This window comes from Pseudophryne corroboree, chromosome 1 (genome assembly GCF_028390025.1).
Source record: "Pseudophryne corroboree isolate aPseCor3 chromosome 1, aPseCor3.hap2, whole genome shotgun sequence".
In the NCBI taxonomy this organism is placed as follows: domain Eukaryota; kingdom Metazoa; phylum Chordata; class Amphibia; order Anura; family Myobatrachidae; genus Pseudophryne; species Pseudophryne corroboree.
Window position 1 is genome coordinate 20,935,305 of NC_086444.1, and position 23,109 is coordinate 20,958,413.

Consider the following 23,109-nt stretch of genomic DNA (forward strand, 5'->3'; position numbering starts at 1 on the left):
ACATGGTCCTTATATAGTAACGGAGCCTTAGCTCTGACCCCGCACCTATAGATTCCGCATCCCCTTCCAGACCCTATAGAAAGCAGTTATATGCTAGAATGTTACATAGTCCTTATATAGTAACGGAGCCTTAGCTCTGACCCCGCACCTATAGATTCCGCATCCCCTTCCAGTCCTTATAGAAAGCAGATATGTGCTATAATGTTACATGGTCCTTATATAGTCCTTATATTCTAAACTTTTACATTGAGATCCAACTTGTATATCATTTTACTTGTGGGTGTAATATTTCGGCGTGAGCTGTGGGATGGGGGGGGATCAGTGTTTTCTCCTGATATACCCCATATTATTATGCTGAGCTCCTCACTTACCCACCAGGGAATATTTGTGCCTTGTTTGTATCAGGACCCTGTATATCTATAGTCACTGCAGTCCCCATGCTGTATGATAGCAGTTACAGTACGTGACACAAATCCCATGTATACTGTATGTACAGGCTGCACCACTGAAGTGTCACGCTGTGAGGAATGGTCAGGGCTGACAAGAGGGTGGAGTTGGGTACAAAGTTCTCAGGCCTCCCTTGTGGAGGACATGGAGCATATATGGCCGGTGTTGGACTGGGGCATGTAAGGACCACCAAGGTATGTAGGGGCAGGGGCCCGAGCAAAGGGAGTGTGATCAGCCACTACAGAGGGACTTAGCCAACCATTAGAGAGGCATATACCGAACAGGACCCCTTTATAAGGTAGGGGTCAGGGGTGTACTGTGTCAGGACCACCTATTTGGATTGGGATCAGGGCTAATCTTGGTGCAGTTTCCATAGAAACAAACCAAGCACCCAAGTTCATCCGTGATCCTGCTCCACCAAGTTACTGACCCCTAGAGCAGGGGGTGGGGCACTTTGGCTGTGCGGCCCACCAGGGAATACCCCCACCCCACCCCCTTGTGCACCTGCGCCTCAGCCCAACCCTGTTCATGGCTGCATTTCTGGCTGGGAGGAAAGATTGCAATGGCCTCCTATAGGTCCGCACAGTAACACCCATCCTAGCAAGCTTGTGTGTTCAGCTTAGAACTAGCACCTGCATCTATACCATCAGAGCCGGCCATAGGCATAGGCAAACTAGGCAATTGCCTAGGGCATTTGATATGCCTAGGGGCATCAGCAGCTTCTGCTGATTAAAATGATATGCAACATGCCTATATTCTGTGTGTAGCATTTCTTATGCAGATACAGCCACAGTCTCACACAGTATAGTGGCATGCTGCATATCATTTTAATCAGCAGAATCTGCTTGTGCATCCTAGCCACATAGCAATGCAAATAAGATGCATTTTCATAAAAAAGGTGCCCAACGTTAGCATTGGAGCAAGATTTATGAGGACACATCTGTATCCAAGCAGAGGCAGAGGTCACAGTGTTAGTGGCAGTGTGATTGCTGTGGGCATGTGAGTGGGTTGGTTGTGCAGTAGTGTTCAGAATATGTGCAAGGAGCATTGTGTATCATGTAAAAATGCATTAATAATGTGCAACATATGTGTAAGGGGCAGTATGTGTGTCATTATGTGTATAAGGGCATTAATAATGTGCGGCATATGTGTAACAGGGTACTACTGTATGTGTGTCATTATGTGTATAGGGGCACTAATAATGTGCAGCAAATGTGTAGGGGGCACTGTGTATCATTATGTGTAAAAGGGCATTAATAAAGGTTGTCAATGTGAAAGACGCATTATGTTTTTAAGGACATTAATAATGTGTAAGGGGCATTACTGTGAGGAATTATGTATATAAATGCATTACTAATGTGTGGCATTATGTGTATAAGGTGCTCTACTATGTGGCGTTGCATATAGAAAGGGTTGTCTAATATAAATAAAGAGCAATAGGGTGTGGTGTAATGTGAATAAGGAGCAATTCAGTGTGATGTAATGTGAATAAGGGGCTCTACTGTGAGGAGTAATGTTTATAAGGTAAAGTAATACTACTGTGGGATGTAATATGAATTATGGACACTATCGCATGATCAAATGGGAATAAAGTTGCAGTACTGTGTGGCGTAATTGGAATTGGGGTTACTATTGTGTGACCATGCCCCTTGCCAGCAAAACACACCCCTTTTTGGGCTGTTCGCCAAATGTGCGAACTGTTCCTATTTAAAATATAGGGGGTACAAACACCAAAATAAGGACTGCCATGGATGAGGGGGGATGGTGCTGGGAAAGAGGTGCAAGGTCAGAGGCGGAACCAGCAGTGGTGCTAGGGGGCACCAGCCAAAATCTTGCCTAGGGCATCATATTGGCTAGGGCCGGCTCTGTATACCATCTCCAGTTCTCCTTTGTCCTTCTTACAATGGGGGGCATAAAACTGTACCCCATAATGAAGACATGTACATGGTAACAAGTCTTTTGGTGGATTTTGGGGCTGATTCTGAAATTGTTGTAAAGCACAAAAGAGCCAGTAACCGTGCACCTGGACAGCACCATGGGGGAGAGTGAGGAACGCAGATGTAACATGTGCAGAGAGAGTTCGGTTTGGGTGGGGTGTGTCCCAACTGAAATCTAAATGCAGTGTAAGTATAAAGCTGTCTAACATTTGTGGGCTACATGCAGAAGCAGCCGGTATTTACCCTGCACAGAAATACTGTACATAGATGTGTGTGCTCTCCTTACATTGCAACATGATTTGCTTCAGATACAAAGTAACTTTTTTTTTGTTGTTGTTTTTGTTGCTTTACTTCCATATCAGAAGCAGGCCCTTTTTCCCACCTTTGCAGCCCCTACCTGCCACTGTGCTACTGCTCAGCTGTCCAGTATTGCTGCCTCCTTTCCCATCTTACGGGGTAATTCAGAGTTCATCGTGGATGTGCTAAATTTTGCACGGCTACGATCAGTTACTCAGACATGCGGGGGGACGCCCGGCACGGGGCTAGTCCACCCCGCGTGTCAGGCCCGAATCCCCCGCACAAGTACAAAACCATCGCACAGTGGCGATGCTTTTGTACTTGACAAGTAGCTCCCTACCTGCGCAGCGCCTGCGCGCTGGCAGGGAGCTACTTGTCGCAGCAGCTGCGTGTGACATCACGCAGCCACCGCGGCCCGCCCCCCGCACAGTCCGGGCACGCCTGTGTTGCCTGGACTGTAGCCCCAAAACGGCAGCCAAAAACGCTGCCGGCCCGCCCCCTTCCGCCCAGTGAACGCATATGCCTGTCAGTAAGGCAGAGGCGATCGCTGGGCTGAGATGCCGATAGCATCTCTTGCATGCACATGCGCTCTGCGGCGCATGCGCAGTTCAGACCTGATTACCCATTTTGCGAAAACGCACAGCAGCAATCAGGTCTGAATTAGCCCCAAAGTTACTGCAATCGTGTTCTGTATAACGGGCCTGATTCAGTGTGCCTTGTGCTCTGTCTGCAACAATCTAACCTTCATACCAAGATTTCATCTTCTTCCACATCCTCAACAATCTGGCAAAATCCATTACCAAAACTTCCCCAACATACATCTATTCTCTTGTATCAAACTATCTCCCACTCAGGAGCTCTGCACAACAAGAATCATTTTCCCTGCTCCCATACGCATTACCCGGCTCACATTACCGGGGGCAGGACTATTCTATCTGCGGGCTGCACTCATTTCCTCACACAACAAGACTTTCCTCTAGTCTCCAACCCTTCCAGCGTTCCCGGAGAACTCCCCTCTTCAGGCAGCTACTCATATTCCCAAACATCCTCCTAACTTACCAAGGCTATGCTACTGGTTACATTAATTCTCTTTCCATCCGCAAGCAACCCATTGACCCTTAAAGCAACACTTTTCTGTGATTGCACCATATAATTTGACAAAGGACTTTTCCCATTGTAATGTACCTGGACCAATCCAGAGTATGGCTATAATATAATATGATAGATTATTATATAGATTTGCTATAATGGGTCTCTGGGTCCTGGGGTGCCCACACCCTGCACCATACTTGCCTACTCTCCCGATTTCTGCGCAGGACACTATTTTTAGGGTAGTCCCCCGCACCCTAGTCACCCCTCCTGCATTCTGCCCACTTCATAGTAGTGGGCAGAATTGTAAAATGTTGACATGATTAAAATGCCGACATATGACTATTCTGCACAGTCATAATACATCTTTGGTTTAGCATTAGGGTTTGGGTGACTTGTCAAAATGTTAACACGTCGACTGTAAGTTTAATGTCGACATCGTGGTTGGAGTTATCTGCACTTGGCACATGCGCAATACACGTTCTGCTCAGCCATGAACGGGTTCCTGCGATGTAGGATGCCGGATGGCAGCAGACAGTCAAAGATTGACAGTGTCAGAGATTGACAAGGGGCGGGGAGGAGGTGATGATGCCTCCGTTTCTGAAAGTGGAGGCGTGTTGTCGCCGTTTAGGGGTGGGCAGAGACCAGCAATACCCATGATTGACTGGAGATTTCCTGGCCTCTGTGACGGGCGGCTTGTGCTTCCCCCATGGGTGCTGCAAGCCGCCCGATGGTAGGTGGGAGACTCAATGCCTGCATCCTATAACAAAGCTCAGATCACTACTGCATGAGAAGGTGTCTGTTTGTAATAGACGCGTCCTGCTACGTTACCAAACAGCGCTATCACTGCTGCTTCCAAGGAAGTAATAGCCACTCCAGTCGCATCTAAATGAGCCCCAATGTGATCTGAGGGCACTACAGCATTGCATAACGTGAACTGGGGCACTACATCATTGCATAACGTGAACTGGGGCACTACAGCATTCCATAATGTGATCTGAGGGCAGTACAGCATTGCATAACATGAACTGGGGCATTACAGCACTGCATAATGTGATCTGAGGGCAGTACAGCATTGCATAACATGAACTGGGGCATTACAGCATTGTATAATGTGATCTGAGGGCAGTACAGCATTGCATAACATGAACTGGGGCATTATAGCACTGCATAATGTGATCTGAGGGCAGTACAGCATTGCATAACATGAACTGGGGCATTACAGCATTGTATAATGTGATCTGAGGGCAGTACAGCATTGCATAACATGAACTGGGGCATTATAGCACTGCATAATGTGATCTGAGGGCAGTACAGCATTGCATAACATGAACTGGGGCATTACAGCACTGCATAATGTGATCTGAGGGCACTACAGCATTGCATAACATGAACTGGGGCATTACAGCATTGTATAATGTGACCTGAAGGCACTACAGCATTGCATAACATGAACTGGGGCATTACAGCACTGCATAATGTGACCTGAAGGCACTACAGCATTGCATAACATGAACTGGGGCATTACAGCATTGTATAATGTGACCTGAAGGCACTACAGCATTGCATAACATGAACTGGGGCATTACAGCACTGCATAATGTGATCTGAGGGCACTACAGCATTGTATAACATGAACTGGGGCATTACAGCACTGCATAATGTGATCTGAGGGCAGTACAGCATTGCATAACATGAACTGGGGCATTACAGCATTGCATAATGTTACCTGAAGGCATTACAGCATTGCATAATGTGAACTGGGGCATTACATCATTGCATAATGTGAACTGGGGCATTACATCATTGCATAATGTGAACTGGGGCATTACATCATTGCATAATGTGAACTGGGGCATTACATCATTGCATAATGTGAACTGGGGCATTACATCATTGCATAATGTGACCTGAGGGCACTACAGCATTGCACAATGTGACCTGAGGGCACTACAGCATTGCACAATGTGACCTGAGGGCACTACAGCATTGCACAATGTGACCTGAGGGCACTACAGCATTGCACAATGTGACCTGAGGGCACTACAGCATTGCACAATGTGACCTGAGGGCACTACAGCATTGCACAATGTGACCTGAGGGCACTACAGCATTGCACAATGTGACCTGAGGGCACTACAGCATTGCACAATGTGAACTGGGGCACTACAGCATTGCATAACATGAACTGGGGCATTACAGCACTGCATAACATGAACTGGGGCATTACAGCACTGCATAACATGAACTGGGGCATTACAGCACTGCATAACATGAACTGGGGCATTACAGCACTGCATAACGTGAACTGGGGCATTACAGCATTGCAGAACGTGAACTGGGGCATTACATCATTGCATAACATGAACTGGGGCATTACAGCATTAAAAGTCCGACAGGTCCAAAAGTCCTACACAAAAAAAGTGTTCTTTTGTGTTTTTTAAAATTTTTCCCCAAATTTGTTGAAATTCGTTCCCCTTGCGGGCTCATTTTGCTCGCCACACTTCTCGCTTGGTGACACTTCATTCACAACAAGATTACTAAATGTTCTACTTTGTGACATGGATGGTAAATTATAAAAAAGTTGCTAAAGAATGTAAAAAAAAATAGGTGTCGACCCTGTCTATCTATTGACTGTTGAGCTTTTGACCATGTAAGTCTTTTGACCCTGTTGACCTTTTGACTGTGAACCATATGACTGTCTATCTTTTAACTGTCTATCAACCTCCTCCCGCCTCTTCATACCTGTGCATCTCGGAGTAGCTGTCATTTACCACCCCCTGGCATTCCCTCCAATTTCCTTGACAACTTTGCTTCCTGGCTTCTTCACTTCTTCTGCGCAGACATTCCCTCCATTATCTTAGGCAATTTCAACATCCCAATCGATATCCCCACAAAATCCCCTGCCTCTAAACTCCTTAACCTCACATCTTCGCTCTGTCTCTCCCAGTGGACCTCCTCCCCCTCCAATATAAATGGGAGCTCACTGGATCTGGTCTTCATTCACCGCTGTGATATTTCTGATTTCTCCAACTCCCTGACCATCACCGGCTCTTTTACCTTCTCTCTCTCTCTCTGCTACTACATCTCTCCCTCCTAAGGTCACCATCACTAAGTGTAACATTGTAGCTATCAACACCACTTCCCTATCCCTTGGGCTCGACTCACTTCTCTCTCCTACTGTATATACTCTCTCATGCCATGAACAAGCCACTTCCATATACAATGCATCCCTTACTTCTGTTTTTGACTCTGCCACTCCACCAACCACTATTCACCCTTACAGATCAATACCTCAACCCCGGCACACTAAATGCACCAAATCTCTGCAAAAATGCTCACGTACTGCTCTAAGGCAGAATTCCTCTATTTCAAACTCATGTTGTCGTCCTTCAGTTCTGCCCTTTTCCTCGTTAAGCAGTCAAACTTCAAGAACCTCATCTCCTCACAATCTTTGAACGCCCACGCGTTGAACCTCCGGAGGCCCGCGCACTGATAATTGCGATGGCACTGAATGCTGATTCCTGACACCATCCCTCTCACGAAATTTTACATCTTTCTCCTATCTAGTGAGGAAGACTAGTGTATCTAGTGAGGAAATCATGGCCCTCATCCGTTCCTTCCCCCCTCCACCCACCCACCTGACCCTATCCCCTCCCACCTCCTCCGCTGCCTCTCTCCTTCTGCCTGTTCCTATCTTGCCCATCTTCTCAATCTCTCCCTCTCATCAGGCACCGTCCCCTCTGCCTTCAAGCATGCACTATTCTTAAAAAACCTACCCTTGAACCAAACACTGTCTCCAACTACCGACCCATCTCTCGCCTTCCTTTTGCCTCCAAACTCCTTGAGCGTTTTGTCTACAACCACTCTACTTCCTTTCTTTCCTCACTGCTTGACCCATTCCAGTCTGGCTTCTTTACTTTCCACTCCACTGAAACTGCTCTTACGAAATTCTGCAATGACCTCCTTTCTACGAAATCCAAGGGCCACTACTCTTTGCTTATTCTCCTTGACCTCTCTGATGCTTTTGACATTGCGGACCACCCTCTCCTTCGGCAAATCCTTTTCTCCCTTGGTCTGCATGACACTGCCCTCTCCTGGCTGTCCTCCTACCTCTCTGACCATTCCTTCTCTGTCTCCGCTCATGACTCCACCAACTTCCACTAACTGTAGTTGTCCCCCAAAGTTCTTGGTCCGCTCCTTTTCTCTATATATCTTCTTTAGGTGAGCTCATTCGCTCTATTGACTTATAGTATCATCTCTATACTGAAGATACTCAAATCTACCTTTACTCCCCTGACCTCTCCACTGCTCTCCACATTCGTATCTCCAACTGTCTCTCTGCTATCTCTTCTTGGATGCTCCAGTGCTTTCTTATACTTAACATGTCAAAGACTGAGCTGATCACTCCTGCACAACCTCACATCCCACAATTTCATTATCTATTGATGGCACAACTATCTCCTCTAGCCCCCAAGTGCGCTGTCTTGGAGTAATCCTTGACTCCTCCCTCTCCTTCACACCACACATTCAGCACCTCTCACAAACCTTTTCATCTCAAAAACATTTCTAGGATCAGACCCTTTCTCACCCAGGATGCCACTAAGACACTTATCTACTCACTGGTCATCTCCAGACTGGACTACTGTAATCTTATCTGGCATCCCTGAAAAATGCCTCTCTCCTCTCCAATATATCTTCAATGCTGCTGTCCAGCTCATCTTCTCACCAAACATACTACAGCCACCTCCCATCTCTTTCAAGCCCTTCACTGGATCCCCTTCCCCTGCAGTTTCTAATTCAAGCTTCTCACACTCACTTAAAAAGCCTCACTCACTCCTCACCCATTTACATCTGACCTTATCTTCCCTTACACTCCCACCCGTCCTCTTCGCTCTGCTAATGCACGCCGACTCTCCTGCCAACTGATTACTTCCTCCCACTCCTACCACGAAGATTTTTCACGTGCTACTCCCTTACTCTGAAATTCTCTACCTCTCCCCCTCACTCTCCACCTCTCTACAAAACGTCAGATGGGCTTTCAAGACCCACTTCTTAATCAAACCTAGTCATCTCTCATCGTAACCCTCTGTCCCCTGCTTACAGTCTACCTCATCTGTGTCACACCTGTCTGTCTGCCCATCCCCTTTAGAATGTAAGCTTTCACAAGCAGGGCCCTCTTCCCTCATGTGCTTTTCTTTCTCTTACCCAACCTATCTTCTATTCAATACTCCCTTCGACAGCACCAAATCCCTCAGTTATCTTCCACCCTGATACTTATTTCAGTGTCTGCTGATGCAGCTATGTTTAAATACCCTGTACTTGTCCTATATTGTCTTGAATTGTAAGTCACTCTTTTTATTGTCTTGCTTATTCGTCTATGTACTCTGTATTGGGAGCTGTGGATTCCTTTGTGGCATATAAAAAATGGATAATAATAAGGCATAATGTTAAGTGGAGCCTCTGTAGTTTGCATAATATGAACTGGTAGCAACTTAATTCCTCAAGGTTTAATTTGAATTGTAGGCACTTACTGTAGATTTGCATGGCATAATAGGTACTGTGGCTGCTACAATGATGTTTGATGAGCTTAATTAAAGAAAAAATCAGGTTGAAAAAAAAGAAGCATTAGAAAACATGGCCCGAGAATAGAGAAGAAGCTAGAAAATGTTGTTGCCATGCTAATAATCACAAGACAGTGTGGCAAGGTAACACAAATTCAGACAAGGGGTTTGGAGCTTGGGACCAACTATCGCCAAATGTCTAGTTCCGCCTATGAGTGGAAGCCCTCTGCTGCGGCCGTCATATTACTACTGGATGCACATCCGCAGTTTCCACCAAAATTTATTGAGGTATATCAGACCATTGACACCTAAGGACTCGCTTTTCTGACCATTCTCATTTGCACATTGCTGGCATGTATGGGGTAACTGGGCAGGATTGGCCATTATAAGGATTTGGTGTGATAGAGGTTTAGACATAGAGTTTGGGCCGCAGTTGATTTTTCTCACCTTGATCAGGTGCAATAAATGTATTTTCTTGCAGATCCACTGGAAACATGTCGGATGTGAAGGCGGAGAGCGGTGATCAGCCGGCAAGTAAGCTCTTGGTCTTCCTTTTTCGGACTATAATACCTCTCCTGATAACCGCATTAGTAATGGGCTCATGCTGATCTATTAATATCAGTACAGTTCTTGGTATTATGAGCAACAGCCACACACTAGAGAACAGAGAAATTATGGCAAGGTGGGAAAGTTGGCCGTGGCTGGAAGTAGGGTGCCTGGGCACAAGCGACTGGGTGGAGACAGGAAATCAATGGCCAGTTTTGCATTTTAGATGAGCGGCATTGTAAAGGATGGGAATTGCTCGCTGGTGCAGTATATAGTACTTATGGTTGTTCATAGCTCCAATAAGGGTTCTATGGGAGGAGTTCCATAACTAGAGATGTCACCACCATGTACACACATTGCCACCTCTTATGTTAGAATAAATAACTTTCCTGCACAAATCTATGGGGTGCCGGGAACCATTATCAAGTATACTGATGACACAGTTATGGAAGCAGTTTGTGTCCATCATACAGAATTGAATTCCCCCCTATGATACGTGTGAAGTGTGCTCCAGTGCGTAGGCTGGTAGATTTGTCAGAGCACAGCGTTTTTACATTTATACTAGGGATTGGTATGGGATCCCAGAGGTCGGGCTCCTGGCACGGGCAAATTAACTGTATCCCTTATACTACAATATATAGATGAAAAATCACTTTATTTTGTGTGCCAACAGTTGCCATCTGTCCAAGGCCTGAGGAGAGTACCGCTGTTCCACCTGATATTCCAGTGCCGGAGAACGACAGCCAGTCCACACCTGGTAAGTCTGACACACTCCCTGCACCCATGGAAGAGACTTCTTGGACTGTGATCCTAGTAAGGGCCCAATTCCTTAGCCTGATCTTCTGTTTCTGTGGGGACATCTGTAGAGGAGCACATGTAAGTGACATAAGCTTGTGCTGTAGTTCCAGGTCCCTGGAAGAAGGTAACAGGCATCCATGTGTGCTGGGACAGGCACTGCCTAAAAGTCATTGCCTTAGAGCCAAGGGGCGAGGTCATGAAGGGCTGGATTAAGGACCTCATGAGCCTGAGGCTGAAGATGTTCAAGGGCCTATAATGAGTAGCAGACCCCGTACACTATCAGCCCCAATGTCTCCCTAAATATGTAAAAGTCTAAAAATTGCATCATTTTGTGTGTCGACAGTTGCCATCTGTCCGAGGCCAGAGGACTGTACCGTTGTTCCACCTGATATTCCAGTGCCGGAGAACGATGCCCAGTCCACAACTGGTAAGTCTGACACACTCCCTGCACCCATGGAAGAGACTTGTTGGACTGTGTTCCTAGGAAAGGCCCAATTCCTTAGCCTGATCCTCTGCTTCTGTGGGGACATCTGGAGAGGAGCAAGTGCAATTGACGTAAGCTTGTGCTGTAGTTCCAGCTCCATGTGAGAAGGTAACAGGCATACATGTGTGCTGAGACAGGCATTGCCTAAAAGTCATTGCCTTAGAGCCAAGTCAAGGGGTGAGGTCATGAAGGGCTGGATTAAGGACCTCATGTGTCTGGGGCTGAAGATGTTCAAGGGCCTATAATGAGAAGCAGAGGGGCCATGCAGACCTCGTACACTATCAGCCCCAATGTCTCCCTAAATATGTAAAAGTATAAAAATTGCATCATTTTGTGTGTCGACAGTTGCCATCTGTCCGAGGCCAGAGGACTGTACCGTTGTTCCACCTGATATTCCAGTGCCGGAGAACGATGCCCAGTCCACACCTGGTAAGTCTGACACACTCCCTGCACCCATGGAAGAGACTTGTTGGACTGTGTTCCTAGGAAAGGCCCAATTCCTTAGCCTGATCCTCTGCTTCTGTGGGGACATCTGGAGAGGAGCAAGTGCAATTGACGTAAGCTTGTGCTGTAGTTCCAGCTCCATGTGAGAAGGTAACAGGCATGCATGTGTGCTGAGACAGGCATTGCCTAAAAGTCATTGCCTTAGAGCCAAGTCAAGGGGTGAGGTCATGCAGGGCTGGATTAAGGGCCTCATGTGTCTGGGGCTGAAGATGTTCAAGGGCCTATTATGAGAATTAGAGGGGATGTGGCCAGTGCCATGCAGACCCCATACACTATCAGCCCAATTGTCTCCCTAAATATGTAAAAGTCTAAAAATTGCATCATTTTGTGTGTCGACAGTTGCCATCTGTCCGAGGCCCGAGGACGGTACTGTTCCAACTGATATTCCAGTGCCAGAGAACGATGCCCTGTCCACACCTGGTAAGTCTGACACACTCCCTGCACCCATGGAAGAGACTTGTTGGACTGTGTTCCTAGGAAGGGTCCAATACCTTAGCCTAATCCTCTGCTTCTGTGGGGACATCTGTAGAGGAACACGTGCAAGTGACATAAGCTTGTGCTGTAATCCTAGGTCCACGTGAGAAGGTAACAGGCATCCATGTGTGCTGAGACAGGCATTGCCTAAAAGTCATTGCCTTAGAGCCAAGTCAAGGGGTGAGGTCATGCAGGGTTGGATTAAGGGCCTCATGTGTCTGGGGCTGAAGATGTTCAAGGGCCTATTATGAGAAGCAGAGGGGGTGTGGCCAGTGACATGCAGACCCCGTACACTATCAGCCCAAATGTCTCCCTAAATATGTAAAAGTCTAAAAATTGCATCAGTTTGTGTGTTGACAGTTGCCATCTGTCCGAGGCCCGAGGACGGCACCATTGTTCATCCTTATATTCCAGTGCCGGAGAACGATGCCCAGTCCACACCTGGTAAGTCTGACACACTCCCTGCACCCATGGAAGAGACTTGTTGGACTGTGTTCCTAGGAAGGGTCCAATTCCTTAGACTGATCCTCTGCTTTTGGGGGACATCTGGAGAGGAGCAAGTGCAAGTGACATAAGCTTGTGCTGTAGTTCCAGCTCCATGTGAGAAGGTAACAGGCATCCATGTGTGCTGAGACAGGCATTGCCTAAAAGTCTTTGCCTTAGAGCCAAGTCAAGGGGTGAGGTCATGCAGGGCTGGATTAAGGGCCTCTTGTGTCTGGGGCTGAAGATGTTCAAGGGCCTATTATGAGAAGCAGAGGGGCCATGCAGACCCCGTACAGTATCAGCCCAAATGTCTCCCTAAATATGTAAAAGTATAAAAATTGCATAATTTTGTGTCAACAGTTGCCATCTGTCCGAGGCCCGAGGACGGTGCCATTGTTTCACCTGATATTCCAGTGCCAGAGAACGATGCCCAGTCCACACCTGGTAAGTCTGACACACTCCCTGCACCCATGGAAGAGACTTGTTAGACTGTGTTCCTAGGAAGGGTCTAATTCCTTAGACTGATCCTCTGCTTCTGGGAGACATCTGGAGCAAGTGCAAGTGACATAAGCTTGTGCTGTAGTTCTAGCTCCATGTGAGAAGGAAACAGGCATCCATGTGTGCTGAGACAGGCATTGCCTAAAAGTCTTTGCCTTAGAACCAAGTCAAGGAGTGAGGTCAAGGGAAACTAATCTCTGCTAAGCTGGTGACGCTGCCTTACATTGCAACTATAGAGCGCTTTAGGGCACGTTAGTAGGTACAGTATTTGCAAATACAGCAGGAACTTTAAGGGAAAATAACCACCAGCTACAAAGCAAGGAATAAACTATCAACAACGCCAAATAATCTATTCAGAGATAAAAGAAAATTCCATAGGTGGAACCATGCAAAGGATCACAGAGCCATGCGGCTGCATGGTCTTGTGTATCATTCCCTGAGGTCCCTTTCTGTCGCAAAACATCCCAGTTTCTGCTGCCGCTGGGTTACTCACCATAACTCCCAACATGACCCACTCCAGGAGGGACACAATGCTCTGCTTCTGGACTTTTCTCTTAATTTATGATTGCCGGCACCTGTTTTGAACAGGTTAATAGCTAAGGAAGGTGTTTTACCACAGACGATGACAATCACAATTTAAGAGGGAAGTCCTGGAGCAGAGCATTCTGTCCCTCCTGGAGAGTGTCATGTTGGGAGGTATGACTCACCTGTCACCCCATTCCTGATTCCGGCTCCTCAGCAAGCATGTCGCATCTGTCCATATCTTGCAGGTCAGGATATCCTGCTTGGCTGAGTTTCTGGTCTGAGAAGTCTTCTCAGCATACAAACTGCAACACATTCAGTTTAGGTATGGGACTGAGACACTAATTGCTAAATCTCCCTACAGGCTGATTATGCACCTGAGAGTTCTTCTGTGCATTTGCAAATTCCTGATTGCAGCAATGCTATCAGTCCCTTAGAGCCTGCTGCTGCCCAGGGTGCACCCCAGTATCCCTATGTGTATCCCATGAGTTTTCCCTCCATCTCCAATTGCTGGTCACCACAATGTTGGTCCAGTCAGGTGATTGCCCAAACTCCAATGGGAGACCAGTATGCGGTTGTCATGAACCTGACTGTATTTCTCATGTTTGGTGACTTACTTCTGCCATCTGTCCTGGAGCCTGCATCTTTTCTGCTCACTGGGATAAGCAGTTTGCCAGAACCATAAGTTTCCTGAGTGCTGAGTTCTTTGCCTGGAAGGTGAGAGTTAACGAGCAGCACCTGTGTTGATTAACCTTCTGTGTGAATACTGAATTCAGCAAGTCTCTCTATGCTGTGCCAACACAGCAATCATTGTTGTCATTATACTATATGCCTCTCTGACTCCAGTGGTCACCAGATACATTCTCCACTGTGCTCAGCTCTCTGGTGTTTGGGCCTAAAAGCCAACATCCACTGCTCATTTTAGGAGTTTAGGCTTCAGTGTTTTTCTGGCCTTCTAGGCCTCACTCCACATCAGAGCCTAACCTGGAGTATTGACATGACAGGGTCAGATCACCTGACCACGAGCTATCCAATCCCGTGCCAGCCTGAGACTCCTTGAATCACCTGACCCTGTTCACCAATCACCAAGGACCAGGGAGTATAAGTAAAGAGACTTGTCTTACAGAAGCTGCCAGTTCCTTGAGTCACACAGCTCAGTTTAAGCTTAGTAGCTGAGCTCCCTAAGAGGTCACACTATTACCTTAGTTCCTGTAAAACTCTGCTCTTTAGCTACCCAGACCGGATTACAGTTGTGTTACCAGATATATCCAGTGTCAGTCTCATCTTAAAGACACAGCCGCAGTATTCTTCAGTCTCGTCTTAAAGACACAGCTGCAGTATTCTTCAGTCTCGTCTTAAAGTCACAGTCTTCAGTTCTTCTTCAGCCTCGTCTTAAAGTTACAGCCACAGCCATTGTTCTTCATACAGAGTGCTACATCATCATTTTACAATTAACTCCATTCTTCAGTTCAGTCATTGGGGTAACCTCAGCCTCTGTGAATTATCGTTACTCCATTAACTCTAACTTTTGTACCTACTTCATCGTCCAGAGTCTTCCTTGAGCTCTTCATCTCACTGAACCCTCAGACCAGCCAATACTCACACAGTCCTCCAGTTACCCGAATGGACCTCACATACACACCAGGTTCACAAAACTACAGTCATGACAGTAAGAACTGGCCACATGGATCCGGCCAAAAGTGTTTGTCTGACGCGGGACCTCCTAAGCAATATTGCAGGACGTTTGAAGGGTTTGGAGTTGACTCAGTCTCTGCAGTGGAACTCCTCTAGATATTCTCAGACTCTCTGTATTCAGACTCCTGACCAACTGTGGATTCTCTACCAGATGTTAATACTGTTACAAGAACTTTTGACTAGTATTCTTTCTGGGATGCCTGAACTCCTCAGGTATACCACTGACTTAGTTGAGCCTGTTTTGTCCCATCCAGTTACTAAAGTCTCTTCCTCTGTGCAAGGAAAAGTTGTTCATCAGAGCTATCCATGGCCCAAGCTCTCTGAAGCTGAACATTAGCAGTGTAGGGATCTACACCTGTCTTTACTGTGGATATTCCAGTCATTTTGTTAAGGATTGCGTTCTTTGCAAGCCAGGAAATGGTGATAAATCTCAGTATTTTAGCGCTCATGTCTGCAAGTCATCTTTAGTAGCTTATCCTGCTACTGCTGATAGGGGTGTCAAGACGGCTTATCAAAAAGAGACTCAAATTTATGACTGGGGTCCTGTGATTAAAAAACCCTATCCCAATTTGAGTGTCCAGAAAAGAATGTTCAAGCCACTTAAAGTCACAGGGGCGTCTGTTTCAGCAGCCCAAGGAGGGGCGTCTGTTTCAGCAGCCCAAGGAGGGGCGTCTGTTTCAGCAGCCCAAGGAGGGGCGTCTGTTTCAGCAGCCCAAGGAGGGGCATTTGGGGCATCCGATCTTTCAGCATCAGAAAGGGTGTTAGACTCTGCAGCTTCTGAGGAGTAATTTGCTTTCCTGACTCCAGGAGGGGTATCCAATGTTCAAACTCTAGTAGGGGCATATGAGTATTCTTCTCAAAAAGGAGTTTCTGATCTGTCAACCCCAGGAGGGATGCTGGAAATAACCCTGAGAGAGGTGTCTGATTCATCAACCCCAGGAGGGGTCACCAGAGTTTCAGCCCCAAGGGAAGTATCCAGAGCCAAGTTCCCAGATGGAAATCTTTGTACTACAGATGCAGTTATGAACTTCTGTTTTCCATCTTCAGAGAGCACCACCATGTTGGCATGCAGCATGGTTCGGGTCCAGGATCGGCTATCTGAACACTTGGATTCTACTCACTCTGGTTGCAGCCGGAATCTGCCTTCTTCGGTCCCAACCGATTCCAATTTCTCTGGACTCAATTCGGTTCTGTCCGTGGGTCCAGGGATTCCTCTGGTACCAGCCAGTTCAAGTTCATCCGGACTCGATCTGGTCTCATCCATATGTCCGGTTCAGCCTCCTTCGGTTTCAGCCGATTCATGCATCTTTGGATATAATCCGGTCCTATCTGTCAATCCGAAGACTCTGCTGGTCTCAGCCAGTTCAAGTTCATCCGGACTCAATCTGGTCTCGTCCATATGTCCAGTTCAGTCTCCCCTGGTTCCAGCCGGTCCAGCTATACTCCAGGTCCAGCCTGGTCAGTCCATTCCGGGTACAGGCGGTCCAGCCATACTCCAGGACCAGCCTGGTCAGTCTCCTTTTGGTTCCAGCTGATTCAAGTATCCTCAGATCCAATACGGTCCTACTTGTCCATCCAAAGACTTCTCCAGTTTCAGTCTGTTGAAGCTCCTCTGGGCTCAAACCGGTTCCATGCATTGGTCCGAGTAAAGAACTTTTGTCAGTTTGTCCCAGTAAAGGACTTCCACCACCTAGTTCTAAAATTAGACTTCGGTCTGTCTCTGATTCTGTTCCCTCATCTTCAAGCTCTGAGTACACAGCTATGCAGGAAACTAATATTTCTTCTCATCGATGTCAGGATAATTCTGCTGTAGCATCTAAAGTCAATAAAAATACCAAGGCTATTAACTTAAAGTCAGAATGTGCACCTCAGTCTAAGGTTGTTTCAATGGCATCTGTTACCTTGAGTCCAATTTCATCCTACACCCATTCTTCAGAACATTCATCCAATGCTCCGTTTTCTGATACATCACTTTCTAAGCAAGAACAAGCCTTGTTGGATCAATGCATCAAAGATTTCAGGAATTACAGGAACTGGAATGGCTCAGAGACAGTTCAGAGACAACAAGCTACTAATTTAAGGATTGGTTTTGTTTCCTTTGACTCTACTCCAGATTCCTTGTGTAGCTCCAAGTTCATTGAATCATTGTATGCCTCCGATGTCGTTACTCCCTACGAAAAGATACCCATGCTCACCTTGGACTCTGACTCTGAAAGTGAATATGTTGACGACTCTGTTTATGTTATGGGAGGTCCTGTAGTTCAGTTATGTTTTGATGCATGAGGAGGTTCCAGAACTACTAAAAAGGTCTACAGGTCTCTGTATGAAAGGTCCCCGCTATAGAGCAAGATGTAATTTAAGCTTCAGTGGAGTGCTAGCTTCGAAAGCCCAATCTTCTCGCACTTCAAATCCAGGAAAGGAGCTTTCTACAGTTTATTCCTCAGTCCTTTCAGATGAAGGCAATTCCAGTTTTGTCAATAATGGATGGTCTACCTGTTCAGAAGTTGATCGGGAAGACTTCTAAGGAATCCAGCTTAAGTTTTGTTTAAAGTCCCTCTGTTTTCCACTTTTCTGAATCTTTGTGTGCAAGTTATTCTTCAAATTCCTCTAGGTTTCATGATGGGTGTCCGGAGTCCACCCTTGAAGAGGGGAGTACTGTCATGAACATGACTGTATTTCTCATGTTTGGTGACTTACCTCTACCATCTGTCCTGGATCCTGCATCTTTTCTGCTCACTGGGATAAGCAGCTTGTCAGTGCCATGAGTTCCCTGAGTGCTGAGTTCTCTGCCTGGAAGGTGAGAATTAACGAGTGGCACCTGTGTTGATTGACCTTCTGTGTGAATACTGAATTCAGCAAGTCTCTCTATGCTGTGCCAACACAGCAATCATTGTTGTCATTATACTATATGCCTCTCTGACTCCAGTGGTCACCAGATACATTCTCCACTGTGCTCAACTCTCTGGTGTTTAGGCCTAAAAGCCAGCATCCACTGCTCATTTTAGGAGTGTAGGCTTCAGTGTTTTTCTGGCCTGCTAGGCCTCACTCCACATCAGAGCCTAACCTGGAGTATTGGAATGACAGGGTCAGATCACCTGACCATGAGCTAGCCAATCCCGTGCCAGCCTGAGACTCCCTTAATCACCTGACCCTGTTCACCAATCACCAAGGATCAGGAAGTATAAGTAAAGAGACTTGTGTTACAGAAGCTGCCAGTTCCATGAGTCACACAGCTCAGTGTGAGCTTAGTAGCTGAGCTACCTGAGAGGTAACACTATTACCTTAGTTCCTGTAAAACTCTGCTCTTTTGCTACCCAGTCCGGATTAGTTGTGTTACCAGATATATCCAGTATCAGTCTCGTCTTAAAGACACAGCTGCAGTATTCTTCAGTCTCGTCTTAAAGACACAGTTACAGTATTCTTCAGTCATCTTAAAGTCACAGCCACAGTCATTGTTCTTCATACAGAGTGCTACAGCATCGTTTTACAATTATCTCCATTCTTCAGTTCAGTCATTGGGGTAACCTCAGCCTCTGTGAATTATTGTTACTGCATTAACTCTAACTTTTTGTACCTACTTCATCATCCATAGTCTTCCTTGAGCTCTTCATCTCACTTATTCCCACAGCCCAGCCAATATACATGCAGTCCTCCAGTTACCCGCATGCACTTCACAAACACACCGGGTTCACAAAACTACAGTCATGACAGCGGTCAACAGACGCCCGCAGCCTATCCCTGATCAGCCAGGGGTATAAAGAGTATTTTTGCGAGCCAGTACAATGTTGTCCACAGCCTAGTTGTGTGCTAGGGAGCCCCTACAGATTCTTGTCTTTCCTAGTGAAACCAAGTGCAGATTACCTTCCTGCTGCACTCCTGGCTCTCTATTGGCTCTCATCTGATATCTTGCACCATTGGTTCTAGTCTGATATCTTGCACCATTGGTTCCAGTCTGATAACTAGTACCATCAATTCCTTTAAGGTGCTCCTATTATTCCTGTTTCGTCATGGTGTTCTGGCATCTAATACTATCCTGGTTTTTGCTATCTCATTCCATCTGCATTTTTCTGGCACTAGTACTAGGAAACATGGTCAGAGAACCGCGACCTGCTCAAGATCACGGCACATTAGACTCTGCACCTCTGTACCGTGTCTGTGAGTTCCCACGTACCAGTCAGCATCCTCACTTATTACACATCCAGTCTGTCTCCATTCCGGTTACTGCATCATTCCAGTGACTTCAGCTGTCAGACGCTATCTGCCTGTACCTGTGTGCTCAGTATCTATCCACTGGTTCAGTCAAGACTCCGGCTGTTCCATCAGTGCCTCCAGCAGCCACATCTTGCGCACCAGTTTGCTCACCCAAACACTTGTTCTATACCCATGAGCAGGAATTACTGTACGGTAGACCTTCCAACTTTCCGCCACTCGCCCTAGATCCCAATCCAGCCAAATACTCCAGTCCGGTTCCATAGACAAACCCAATCATGACACTAAGATTAAAGATCAAGGTGGAGTGGTAGATGTAGAACCTCCCAAGTTTAGTAAGGACTTTCTTCCTGTCCCACACTGAAGACTAATATTGTGGCTTAATCAATAAGATGTTGGGTAAGAGGACAGATACTGTGGCAGAGAGTTGTAGTAAATGGAGAGCATTTACAGGAGTATTTACAGTCTAGATTAGAAGCTCAAGGATCTGCACTTATTGGTGATATTACTAATGGTAGTAAAGATAAAACCCTACCTTGTGCAGGTGACGCGAAGATGTGCGACAGGGATGACACCCCCCGGGGAGGACCAAATGATAGATGATTATGTAGATTTAATGAATGGTCAAAAGAGTGGCAACTACAGTTTCAGGAAAAGAAAGAAGAGAAAACATGTCTACTTTTTGTACCTGTCGACTAAATGCATGTTGACCATATGGGGTCGCCCTATTATCTGGAACCTGTTACATGGTAGGGAGAGGCTCTAGCAGCAGAGATAGAGGTGGTGAGGCTGTTGGTGATACACCAACTGGATCACTGTCCTCAGTCCTGGAGGCCATATCTCCAGAAGAACACCAATTACAGAACAATGGTCACTGATATGGTGTATATCCCAAAATTTGCCAGGAAAGACTAAGGAGTGTATTGATCATCAAACTGCTATTATTATAATAATAAATACGCCTCAACTCACAATGAGGCTATGGAAATGACCACTTGCTTATAGTAAAGTTGGGGTGCCAGGACAGAGCTTCTGAAAATGTGCTGTCCTGTTCAAGGGCTAGGTGCAAGAGCATAGCTGCCACTATCACTTTGCTTACGGGTTTGACCTGGCACACATACTACATATGCAGGCGTGTCGGTCTTTGTATATATCAGTGGGGGTGAAGGGGGCGACAGAGATGGACCCTAATATGCTATTATGTGAGTTACGGGACCAAGCTATGGTCAGAAATGGAGGGAACCCTGTAGTTATCTGATAGACAAATATCAGCTGAGGTCCCTCCTTGTTGCATCCTGGGAATGCCAAGATTTTGCATGGATCCCCCCAAAATTACTGTTTTCTGGTGATTTCTCATTCTCGCAATATAATTTTAATAAATATGCCCCTAATGGACATCAATATGTATAGCTTGGAGGAGATCTGAGAAAGGAGCAATAAAAAATGATAGAGGCTTTGGGATATACTGTATCAGCAAGTTAGAGGAGGGAAACGTTCCTCAGAGGAAAAGTATGGGGGTGAAATATGTAATTGCCTGAGAGTTGCAAGCTGTGCGGAACTTTGTGTGAGTCTGCCCATATATTTAAAGTGGCAATCATTTACACGGGAAAACCTTGATCTCTCTGCTGCATTTGACATTGTTGGCCACTCCCTAGGTCTCCAGGACACAGCCCTTTCTTGGTTCCTATCCTACCTATCTAATCGCTCCCTCAGTGTTTCTTGTTTTTTATAATCCACCTCCTCTTCGCTACCTCTTGCAGTTGGAGTACCTCAAGGCTCAGTCTTAAGGGCCCTACACATATGGCGATGTGCCGCTGAGGTGCCTCGACGGGCGACCCGGCGGCAGGGGTGAGGTGACGGGGGGGAGTGAAGTTTCTTCACTCCCCCGTCACCCGGCTCCATAGCAGTGCATGCTAATATCGACAAGATTGTCCATATTGGCTTGCACGTTTAAACGAGCCGGCACCAACGATGAACGAGCGCGGGGCCGCACATCGTTGGTGCCTACACACTGAAAGATATGAACGATATCTCGTTCATTAATGAACAAGATCGTTCATATCTTTCAGTAGTATCGGCCAGTGTGTAGGGCCCTTTAGGTCCTCTGTTTTTCTCAATCTACAGATGGGTCCACATTTATCTTGACCATAATAGGATTAACTGCGACTGGCCAGTCGGACTTAATCCCCTGCTGTAATGACTTAATCCCTTGCTGTATTGTTCTCTGTATTGTATTGCAGTTGAGAACAATAGATGAAGGGTTTATGCTAATAAATCATGGTGTGCCTAGGCGCAGAAAACTAGTCAAGATAACCGTGGACTCATCTCTATACCACATATCTTGGTAAACTAATCAGCTCTTTCGGATTTCAGTATCATCTGTATGCCGATGATACTAAAATCTACCTATCCTCCCCAGATTAGTCACCATCTGTATTGGGCTGTGTCACTGAATGCCTGTCTGCCATTTTATCTTGGACATCATCTCGCCACCTCAAACTTAATATTTCCAAAACAGAATTCATTATATTTCCACCGGCCAGTAATAGTTACCAAACTGATATCTCTATCACTGTTGATAACTCAACAATCATCCCTACCCCACAATCTCACTGTCTAGGTGTCATTCTCAACTCTGAGCTGCTCCCCACATTCAATCTGTCTCAAAATCATGTTACAAACATCTAAGAAACATATCATTAATACGACTTATTTTACATAAGACACATCAAAAACTCTAATCCATGCACTCATTATCTCCCGCATTGATTATTGTAATAATCTTCTGACCGGTCTTCCCAAACATAGGCTCTCACCACTACACTCTATTTTGAATGCGGCTGCAAGGCTCATTTTCATCGTTAGACATTCATGATCTGCGGATCCACTCTGTCAGTCCCTCCATTGGTTACCGAAACTCTACCGTATTAAATATTAAATCCTTTTACCTACATACAAGGCTGTTAACCAAACTGCACCAACATACATCTCTTCACTTATCTCAAAATATCTCCCTACCCGACCTCTCCGCTCTGCACAAGATTTACATCTCTCATCCACACTCATTACTTGCTCCCATTTAAAATTACAAGACTTTATCAAGGCTGCGCCCACTCTGTGGAATGCCCTCCCACACACAATAAGACTTACCTCTAGTCTCCAAACCTTCAGTCGTTCCATAAAAACTCCCCTCTTCAGGCAAACTTATCAAATTCCAGATCCACCTACATAATCTTCAATGCCTCCCTATCTTATTATATCCCCTCTGTACAGTCCACACATAATCTCTCATATTTCATCTTTCTTCACTTTCACACCCGCCTGACCCTTGGCCAACATTGCTGTGTGACCATATCATACAGCCCATTAATAACCTTTGCAATATGGCGGACCATTATGCAATAGGTAGCATCTATCCTTGTGTATCAATGCCTATTTCCCTATAGATTGTAAGCTTGCGAGCAGGGCCTTCCTACCTCTATGTCTGTCTGTTTTTACCCAGTTTTGTTCTATTACTGTTGTTCCAATTGTAAAGCGCAACAGAATATGTAAGAAACTGTTA

At 46.1% G+C, this 23,109-nt stretch overlaps 1 protein-coding gene across 11 annotated transcripts in view; it reads left to right on the top strand.

The window, feature by feature from the left end:
• LOC135053993 (microtubule-actin cross-linking factor 1, isoforms 6/7-like) overlaps positions 1 to 23,109 on the top strand; it is a 36,760-nt gene that overhangs the window by 1,813 nt on the left and 11,838 nt on the right. For 3 of the 11 annotated variants that reach the window (XM_063957533.1, XM_063957525.1, XM_063957523.1), the window contains exons 2-8: positions 9,816 to 9,868; positions 10,554 to 10,637; positions 11,022 to 11,105; positions 11,508 to 11,591; positions 12,006 to 12,086; positions 12,486 to 12,584; positions 12,984 to 13,067. In XM_063957533.1, the coding sequence (XP_063813603.1) occupies positions 9,829 to 9,868; positions 10,554 to 10,637; positions 11,022 to 11,105; positions 11,508 to 11,591; positions 12,006 to 12,086; positions 12,486 to 12,584; positions 12,984 to 13,067 (556 nt within the window). In that variant the 5' untranslated portion in view covers positions 9,816 to 9,828. The remainder of the gene's footprint in view (positions 1 to 9,815; positions 9,869 to 10,553; positions 10,638 to 11,021; positions 11,106 to 11,507; positions 11,592 to 12,005; positions 12,087 to 12,485; positions 12,585 to 12,983; positions 13,068 to 23,109) is intronic. The other 8 variants (XM_063957524.1, XM_063957527.1, XM_063957529.1 and 5 more) reach the window with 8 other exon arrangements.